The following is a 10609-nucleotide window of genomic DNA, read 5'->3' on the forward strand; positions in this document are numbered from 1 at the left end:
CAGAGATAAAAATCGTTTCCCTTTCCAGTCTCTGCAAAGAGCTAAGCACTCTAAAAGTAAGAAAGGTCATCAAAATAAAAGTCATTTCAAAGTTGTGGATGTTAAGACACGTTGAAAAGACTTCAGAAAAATTTAATGGCGTGTCTCAAAAGTACTTTAAACTGTACGAACATAATTCTAAGATTCTTAAGAGTATTTTCTGATGGCAAATAGAGTTTCAGCTCAAACCTGAGAAGGGCCAGTTTCAAAGACATTTGTGAATATGGTGCTTGTATATTCCCCAGGCCTTTAAATAAATTACTCAGAGGGAATCACCGTAGCCTTCCCTTTTGAACAGGAGCATCTATTTTAATTACCTGTGCCTCCCTTTCTCCATTATGACTATATGACTCAATCGATATATCCTGACTCAATAGATGTATAATAGAGAAAAACCAAAATTTAAAATGTGCACAATAGGACCTGAACCCTAGCAGCTCCATCCACTCTCAGTCTGGATATAGAGGCTGAGATCTTGAACTTCAAACAGATGCCATGATGCGATGACTTCTTAATTGAGCTGGGAGCATCTCAGTCCTGCCTTCCCACTTTGGGATCCTTGAAATATCCTTAGAAGTCTGAACATTTCACTGGGAAGACCTTGTCTACATACCTCCTTATCTACAAGAGAATGGACACTCTTATTCTAAATATTGTTAACTTTTACACAAGAGTTTTTCTATAGCATTTCTCATCTCTGAATTTTTCAACGTGTATATAAAAGGGTTCAAAATGGGTGCAATAACTGTAAAAAATATAGTCATGAATTTATCAATAGAAAAGTTTGAAACAGGTCTCACATATATGAAAATACAGGGAACAAAAAAGAGGACAACCACGGTAATGTGGGAGCTGCAGGTAGACAGGGCTTTACGCCTCCCTTCCTGACTGTAGGTTTTAAGGGAGTTTAGGATGACCCCATAGGAGATTAGTAGAAGGATGAAGACGACCATACAGATTGCTCCACCATTGAAAACCACTGTGAGGCCTATAAAGTAGGTGTCAGTGCACGCCAGTTCCAATAACGGGTAAACGTCACAGTAAAAGTGGTCAATGACATTGGGGCCACAGAAGGGGAGAGTGTACACAACAACAGTTTGAAACACAGAATGCACAAAACCTCCAGTCACAGCCAACACCAAGACAAGGATGCAAACCTGTCGATTCATGATGGTCAAATAGTGCAGTGGCTTACAGATGGCCACATAGCGATCATAGTCCATCACTACCAGAAGGAAGATCTCAGCACCACCACACAAGTGGCCTATAAATAGCTGGCCCATGCAAGCTGGGAAGGAAATAGTCTTTTTATCACAGAGTAAGTCTACAATCAATACGGGAGAAACAGTGGTGGAATACACAGCATCTACAAATGACAGGCAGGCAAGGAAGAAGTACATTGGGGAGTCCAAAGAAGGGCTGGCAATAATAGTCACCACAATGAGTAGGTTCCCCACCATGGTCACAATATATGTGAGTAAAAACATTACAAATAATGCATTTTGCACATCAGGATCCTGAGAAAAGCCCAGGAGGACAAATTCTGTAATATTGTTATTCTGTCTCATTTACTCTTTTTCAGAAGATGTATCAGAGGTTAGAGCTCAGGAGAACAGGACCTGTAATGGAATAATGAACAGGAATATGATCATATCCACTGTGTCGCAGAGCACATCTTCACTGTTGTGTCCTGAATAGTGATTAAAACACAATAAACATTGAGTAAGTCTCTACTGAGTTTCTCATTCAAAGAGCCTATCTTCCCTTGATGACTCTATTTCTCCTCAAAGATTTTATTTTCAGCCATAGGTAAAGGCTTCTACCTCTATGTTTTAGTGAATATTCCATACAGAAGGAGTGTTAAAGCTCCAATAGCCATTCATATATTACATAACTTCTTACTTGAAGCATTTTTCTTGGCATAGAAGTCAGCTATGATGAATAGGCAATGGGTTCTTGGTCTCAAAAACCTTACTCTTTGGTAGTGGTAATAAACTCTATATAAATAAATTGATTGGTAGCGGTAATAAACTCTATATAAATAAATTGACATAGCTTTAGCCCTTGGTGTTTGTATTTCTGGTATCTTTATAGTATGATCTGGGTCGCACCAAGAATAACATTTTCTGAAATATCTCACTCAGTACTCTGGCCTTCTACTATTAGACTCCATTTTTCATGCCTCGAAGGATGCTCAGTATTCATTAGTCTTACATTACATGCCAAAAGACAGGACTCTGAACTGTATAAATAACGATTATATTTTTATTACATTGTTCCCTTTAGCAATTACTTAGTCTGACTTTCTGTCCACCTTATAAGGAGCTGTGATTCTCTCCATTTTATCCTTGCTTATATTCCAATTTTTACCATATTTACATACAACATTCAAATTTTCAGCAGTTAATTTGAACTCAAGTGAACTAACTCATGGCTATCACCAACTACCAAATATGCCATGAGTTTTTTTCTTCTGAATTCTTGAGATTAACTAGGTAGAGAGAGAGGAGAAAATAGACACTGTAGAAAAAGGTACAGAACAGCGGGATGCGGTTTTATTCATAACACTACTTAGATACCAAGAGTAGGCAAAAAGAAGAATCTTAGTTACCAGATTCCAAAATGAAGCATGTTCTAGTAGAAATTCCATGTTCAGTGTAAAAAGGCATGGATTTGGGTCATTTTCTGAACGCATTTACAAGTCTTATCTCAGTTTGCTCACTGGAAAACAACAGGATTACATTTGAGAAATTCAGACTCCTTTCTAGTCAACTATCTGCAGAACTGAGTGTACTTCTCCTTTATGGTATTCTGCTAACATTTTTTTTTCATTTTTTATAAATTTATAATTAAATAAAAATTTCCAAGCTCATGACTCTTACTGAAAAATGGTAGTCAGTGGGAAATGGGATTTCATGATTACAGTAAATAGTGACTATAAGTCTATCACCGAGTATGTACCTATAAGATCTGAGACATTCTTAGAGAGAAAATGTAGCATATGGTGAATAATGTGGACACTGGAGCCACACTGCTTCAGCTACAACTGCAACTTCACTATTTTTTTTTTCCAAATAGAGATTTTGGGTCATTTACTAAAGCTCTCTGTTCCTTACTTTCATCATTTTATAAGGGGGACCCCAATAGTCCTTACCTCTTACAGTTGTTGTTTTATTAAAACTAAGTAAAGTTCCTAAAATACTGGCAGGCACCTGGGAAGGGCTCAAAAATGATAGCTTCACTGTGAACATAAAATCAAAACAAATCATGCAGATCTTTGTCAACTTGAAAAGATTTATAGAGATAGTCCAGGAAAAAAAAAAAAGGATAAGATACCTATAATTCAAGAAAGCCTTTTGGGTGCACAGGATAAAATTGTATGCCTTAGAAAATAATGATTTAATAACATGCATAGTAATTTTACCTGTGATGAAATATATCTTGATGAGAAGCACAGAATTATGGTGAAAAAGTTGAACCCACCATCGGGGAGAGTTCAGGAAATGAAAAGAAGGCTAAAATCAGAAATCAGAGAAATTTTAGTTACTAAATGAGTATTCACAAGCTATAAGAAGATTAATGAGATAATTAAGTGAGGCTAGTATTCTTTAAAATCTGCTTCAGAAAGATTCCTTTTAGTGAGGAAATACTGGAAGTGCACCTCCTGTGGCTTGCTGGGGTGACTCAGGAGGCTTTTGGGGGTAGCCATAACAAACACAGACAGGATCCTAGTTAAAAAAAACGAAAACAAAATTCAAAAGAAAAAAAAAAAAACATTGTTCTTCAAAGTCTCTAGATCTGACAGTTAAAGACAAACTTATATTACAGAGAACAATGAGACAAGTACAGATACAAACCCAAACTTTCTGAGTACTCTCTGCTGAGCAAAACGGCAAGATTACTAAACCTCAAATGTAGACAGGATTATTCCGTTTACATAGATCTGGCAGTGGCAGAGGACGTGTACAGAGAGAGTTTGAGCTGCCTCTAGAATCCAACTGTGATGAAAAATCCACCTCTCATTCACATTACTAATTCCAGCTGGTTCCAGAGTTCTGTCACTCTTGAAGCTATAGACTTATAGAGAGACATCTGCTGAAGAACGCAAGGGAATAAAGTAGTCTATAGAGAATTCTGTTATTTATTCACACATTATTTGCTGGAAGGTTTAGTGCCTTTTCCTCCTTTCATCATCAAAACTATTTCAACAGATAGTTGGAATTCAACAGGATAATTCTTTTGGCAATTTAAATATTTACTTGTAAAAAATAGGTATATAAACTGTCTTCTATAATTTAAGTATTTAAAATATAATACCTTGAAACTGAAAGATAGCATTACTAGGCTTTCAATGTAAACTGCTAAGTTAACATTTTTCTAGAAAAAAACGATTTAACCATTTCCTAAAGACACAACATTTTCAAATGATAAAATATCATAAAAACATAAAAATCTCCATAATATTATATTTCACAGTCACAGTTTTATAAATCTATTTAAATAACAGTAGACCATATACTTTCCTGAGCCTATATACCTACTAGTATGTTTGCTGAGATTATTTTTAGATACATAAACAAAAACCTATAATATGCTCCAGAATATAAGAGTCATTGGTTCCTTAACACTCTAATACATCTGACATGATCTACAATTTTAAACTCTCTAATCAAATATACCTGAAAGTAATTGTACACCTTTACTAATGTATCATATAAAATATAATATCCCATAAACAAATATTATGATTATAAAACAATTGGTTTATATACATGTATATGAAACCTGTTTTTCTTCTTATTTGGCAAATAGAAAAGGAAAACAAATTAGGCTATATATTAAAACCAAATATATATTGCATATTCTGAGAATTTTTTATGTTTGCTAACTTAACTTTTCCAGTTAGAATTTCTTCAGCAAAATCGTGTGGTATTTAAGACATTAGCTACATTCAACATATCACATGAATTTTCAATAAATGTCTTTTGTCAGTGGTTTCAAATACTCACATCGTGGTCCAGAAAACCAATGCTTCTTTCACTACACGTTAATGTAGATGCCTCAGACATGTATGTGTGATCATAAAACACATTGATACAAACAGCTGATCCATGGACACAGAAATACTTCCTAGAGGCTACAGTTTCCACAGTCCCACACAGGCTTCTCATTATTACTCATTAGAGAAGTATGGCACTATCCAAAGCAGATGACCAAAATATAAAGAAGCTTAAACATATTGTAGAAAGGTTGTTAAATATTCTTACCCGCTGGAAAATTTCTTCATAGGAAAACAAAACACTATCTTTGTATGACTATATAAAAATTGACATAATGAGAGGAAATTAACCTGGACAAGACCCTTATTTGTGAGACAAGTAAACAAAAATGTACCGATAACTCCTGGCCTCTAGTGAACCACCTGCCTTGGCCTCCCAATATGCTGGGATTACAGGCATGAGGCACCACGCTTGGCCTTATTATTATTTTCTTGAATGCAATATGTTCTTAAAATTTTTGTCTTTATGTTGCTGTTATTCTGCTGTCGCTTTTCTGTTTATCCTTTTAAAACGAACTATTCTTTATAAAATTCATTTTTCATGAAATTTTTAACATCTAATAAATTCATAACTTTTTTCTTTCAGTAATTTTAGAGAATTTTCAGTTATATCTCTTCAAATATTTTGCCTACCTGATTTTTTTCTTTTTCTGGAGTTTTAATTAAATTAAAAGTGTCTCAGAGTTTTGTGTTGTGTTTTTATATCTCTTTTATACTATTTTCTTCATTTGCTTTTTCTTCTCTCTGCTTTGTTCTGCGTATTTTCTTCTAATATTTCTTGCAATTTGCAAATTCTCTAATTTTTCATCTCATTTGGCATTAAATCCAATCACTGAGTTTTTAATTTGTTATTGTATATTTTAGGTTTTCAATTTTTTGGTTAATTTTGTTATCTATCTTGTGTTTTAATATTTGTACATACTAAGCTTAATTTTCCCAATTAGAATTTATCCAACAAAATCATATGGTATTTAAGACATTAGCTACCTTTCAACTTATCAAATAAATTTTTAATGAATATCTCTTGTCAACAGTTTCAAATACTCATATTTTGGTCCAGAAAAGCAATGCTTCTTTCATTGATGGTTACTGTAGATACCTCATGCATCTATGTGTGATCATAAAACACATGAATATAGATGGCTGATCAACGGATTTTGAATTAGCTCCTAGTGGCTACCGTTTCCATAGTTCCACACAGGCTTCTCATTATCTCAGTCTTCAAAGAAGTATGGCACTGCCCAAAGCAGATGACCGAAATATAAAGATGTTTAAACATAATGTTAATTTTTATTCTACAAAGGTAGTTGAATGTTCTCACCTGCTGAAAATTTTCTTCATAAAAAACAAAGATCCTAAGTTTGCATGACTATATAAAAATTGACATACTAGAAATTAACCAAGATGAGCCCATTATTTATTGGCACAAGTATCAACACTAAAATTTGTTACTTGAAAGTTTTCTCAATTATGGTGAAGAAACCAGAAGTACTTTACTATGATTGAGGATTTAGAATAACGTTCAGGGGTCCAGCTACTAAGCTTTGTACCTATCAGGAAAAATGGTGAGATTTAACTTCATGGAAAAACCAATGACAGTACTTTCCCACAGGCAGAAGCCAAACTCTTCAGTCTTTCAGTCATTCAACTAACATATGCCTAAGACCACTTCTCTCCTAAGTGAAAGCATGTCTCTATATCTCCCCAATATCATCCCAGGATATTTAGACCTTTCCCACATTTTTACAAGCAATGGTGGATATGATGAGAAAACATTACACCTAGAGGACTAGATACCAACCAAAGACATACTCTATCTTGGGCAAATAATAATCACTTTCTCAATATCTTCTGGGCTATTCCATCAGGAAAATAATTCATCCATTTATGTTTGTAGGCAGAGTCTATGACTTTTACATCAACAATATTTTAAATAAACAAGACAGTAAGGTCATTATAGATTTGTTAATTAGAATATTTGAAACAAATTCAAATGAACTAATCTCTCTGAAAACTTTTATTCTTAGAAAATCCCTAGAGGAAAAACACTTGGCTCTTGCTAAGCAAAAGTAGCTAAGTGCCAAATAATGTCAAAAGCCTGTAATATGAGAAGAAAAACTCAAAAGTAAATTAAATAATAAAATATGATTTCACATTATGAAATATTTAGGTGAGGCAAGTAATATTTCAGCCAGAATGAAAGGAGAACCAGCCCCATGTTCTCTTCTCTTAAAACATTCCTGGTGAGGAGGGCCTTACCCTTCCTGTTACAAAGTCCATACCAAAGAAGCCCTGAGGCTGAGAGGCAGAGAGCCTAAGAATGGAAGTTGACATTCTGATTCCTGGAAAGACAGGCAATCATAGTGCTGCAGTTTTAGAGTACAGGCTTTTGATCAAGGCCTGAAACTGTGTCAGATAAAATCATAATGATCTGCATTCCATTCATTCAATTTTTAAATTTTATTCCAATATAAATTTAATAACTGATTCTACAATGAAGAAATTTTTATTTGCCAACAAGGGAGCAGTGCTTAAGGGCTTCCATTTTATTTCCATGACTTGGCTTACCATTGGCTCCATGGAACACCTTCATCTCATCATAAGTTAATTAAATATTGGATTTTTCTGCTATAAGATCCTTAGATAAAGAGTCCCATAAACACCTATCTGAACCAGCTCAAGTCTTTATCACATAATGGGCTCCACTGAAAATTGGTCATTTTCAACTTACCTAACATGTTTTCAATTCGTCCACCCTCAATGTAATATATATTATTGCTAACACTTGAAGAGCATGTCTAAAGGTGCTGTGATCTCTTACTGGTAAGTGGTAAAACATGCACAAACCTATGTTTATTTCTAGAGAACTATCAGATATGATCAAAGATACTGTGGTTCAAATTATGACTCCAAGATGAAGAACTAATATATGAAAATAATACCTAATTTTCTATGTCCCTTCCAGTTATGTGAATTCTCTATAAATTCCAATAACTACTAATACCAACGCTCAGTGTGGAAGTGGATCCTTCCTCAGCCAAGCCTTCGTATGAGATGGTAGCCCCAAAAGCACCTTGATTACAGCTTTGTGAAAGACTTTGAAGCATGGAAACCTGCCAAACCATCCTTAGTTTCCTGACCTACAGAAATTGAGAAGGAGTACATACTGTTTGAATCACTAAGTTTTGAAATAATTTGCTATGAATAAATACATAACTCATAAATATATCTAGAATAGACTTCAAATACTGGGAAACATGCCAATAAATATTTAGTAAACCTATGAATCAAGCAAAAGGTATAATGGAAATTTGCAATTATTTAGAACTAAGCGATAACAGAAACATATCAAAATGTGTGAGGTGTAATCAAAACACTACTTAAAGAAAAATGGATAGCTATAAATGCTTACATTTAAAATAAATGTTTAAAAGCAGCCATCTTATCCTTCACCTTACGAAACTAGAAGAAGAGTAAATACAAGCCAAGGTAAGAAAACAAAAGAATATAAGTACAAAATCAAAAACCAATAAAATGGAAAACATAAAATAGAGAAAAAGAAAATAGCCAAAAATTGGTACTTTAATAATGAAATTAATAAACTGCTGGCAAGAGAGAACAAAGGGAAATTCAAATAACCAATATCAGAAATAATAAAACAAATAATCATCCCATAGATCCTTTAGACTTTAAAAGGTTAGAAAAGCGTTGTTATGAAATACATTATTTCAATTAACTGGACAGCTTAGATGAATTAGGTAGAATGTAGGGAAAGGACTACCTTCTAAAAATGACACAAAGGGAACTGAAACACTCCAATATCTTTCCAAGTAATGAGCTATCCTTACTTGTAGAAAACATGATAGTGTTTCAGAAAACCCTAAAGAATCTACAGACGTAACTTTGTAGGAATGAGAAATAATTTAGCAAATTTATAGGACTCAAGTGTCAAATAAAAAATTCAATTCCTTTATATAAACTATCAACTTTTTTAAAAATTAAAAACCTGTGATGAAATCTGAAAACACAAACACTTAGGAATAGATAAGGAAGATCCCTACATTAATAAAAAATACAAAACTCTTCAAAAATAAACTTTAAAAATACCTAACAGATATATTGTATTCAGCAGCTAGAACACACAATATTGTTAATGTTAGTACAAGTTGATTCATAGATCCAACTTAAAATGAATAAAACTCCAATATGCTCTTTTGAGATATAGACAATTGTTCTACATGCTGCTCTGCAAAGTGACTTTGCCAGTTCCCAACCAAGAGTTATCTTCTATTTCTGTAAAACCTCAAATCTGGTGTGGTCATGTGACCACTCGGTTGACTAGAATGTGATGCAAGTGACATTGTGCCAGTTCTGGACATAGCACTTAACCTGCCAGACCCATCTACTTTCTACCGCTAGGATCTCTGAGCAACATGTAAAAAGCCTCACTATTCAATGGAGTGATCTTGATGTCCTTCATCTAAAAGGACAGGAAGAGGGACCCAGAACATCTCTTAAGGGTTATCCCTTCCAACATACTATAAATGTGAATTAAGTTATCCTGCATTTTACAGAATCCTCAGTTATCAGGTGAATAAGAGAGTGACTCCAGTCCTTGCCACACAAAACAGAAGAAATACCCTGCCAACAACTGCCTGAATTCCTGGCTCACAAAATTTTGAGATAAAAGAATATGGTGGTTGTTATAACTCATAATAACTGTGGGGCTCTGAACCTTACATGAAGACAGGACCTCAAAGTGTGGTATTTCCACCACAACAATTTAAAGTGTATGACACTGGTTTTAGTGCCCCAAAATAGCAGCCACCAGGATATTATAAGTGAATGCTTAAAAGACAGAAGTAACTATTCTAGAAGCTGTGACAAAAGTGAGTTGCCATCCAGGACTGAAAAAATTTAGTAATTCTGTCACCTATAGGAAGGTAGAAAATGAAAAATGTACTTAAGTGAATAGGTGGATTTCGCTAAAATTTCCAAGGAGAATATTGAAAATTGCAGCTGTTTCTTACAGCAGTGTGTTACATAAAAAGGCACAGATTTTTAAAAAACACATTGCTTAAAAGATTAACTGTTACATTTTCAGACAGAAATTACAAGAAACATAAAAGAACCAGAAATTACTAGCTTCACACATAAAACTCATTCCCCTTTCCAGTCTCTGCAAAGAGCTAAGTACTCTAAAAGTAGAAAGGTCATCAAAATAAATGTCATTTCAAAGGTGTGGAAGTTAAGACACTTGGAAAGACCATGGGAAAATGTAACGGTATATCTCATGAATACATTAAACTAGACAAACATAATTCTAAGATTCCTAAGAGTATTATCTGACTGCATGTAGAGTTTCAGCTGAAGTCTGAGCAAGGCCCGTTTCACAGATATTTGTGAATATAGTGCCTGTATATTCCACAAAGACTTTAAATAAATTACACTGAAGGAAGCACCATAGCCTTCCCTTCTCAACAGGAGCCTCCATTTTATTACCTATTCCTA

General features: G+C 34.2%; 1 protein-coding gene across 1 annotated transcript; it reads right to left on the reverse strand.

The window, feature by feature from the left end:
• Window positions 1-595: 595 nt before the first annotated feature.
• Window positions 596-1607, reverse strand: LOC711325 (olfactory receptor 4A8-like). The gene is made up of 2 exons (XM_077964748.1): window positions 707-1607; window positions 596-597 (listed from the first exon to the last, which is right to left on the reverse strand). Coding segments are annotated over exons 1-2 (903 nt in total).
• Between the last annotated feature and the right edge of the window lie 9002 nt (window positions 1608-10609).

Source organism: Macaca mulatta, chromosome 14, assembly GCF_049350105.2.
Source record: "Macaca mulatta isolate MMU2019108-1 chromosome 14, T2T-MMU8v2.0, whole genome shotgun sequence".
Lineage (NCBI taxonomy): Eukaryota > Metazoa > Chordata > Mammalia > Primates > Cercopithecidae > Macaca > Macaca mulatta.

What these genes read in the sequence shown, in the direction of transcription:
- LOC711325 (XM_077964748.1), bottom strand. Translation starts at nt 1,607, where the DNA reads ATGAGACAGAATAACAATATTACAGAATTTGTCCTCCTGGGCTTTTCT.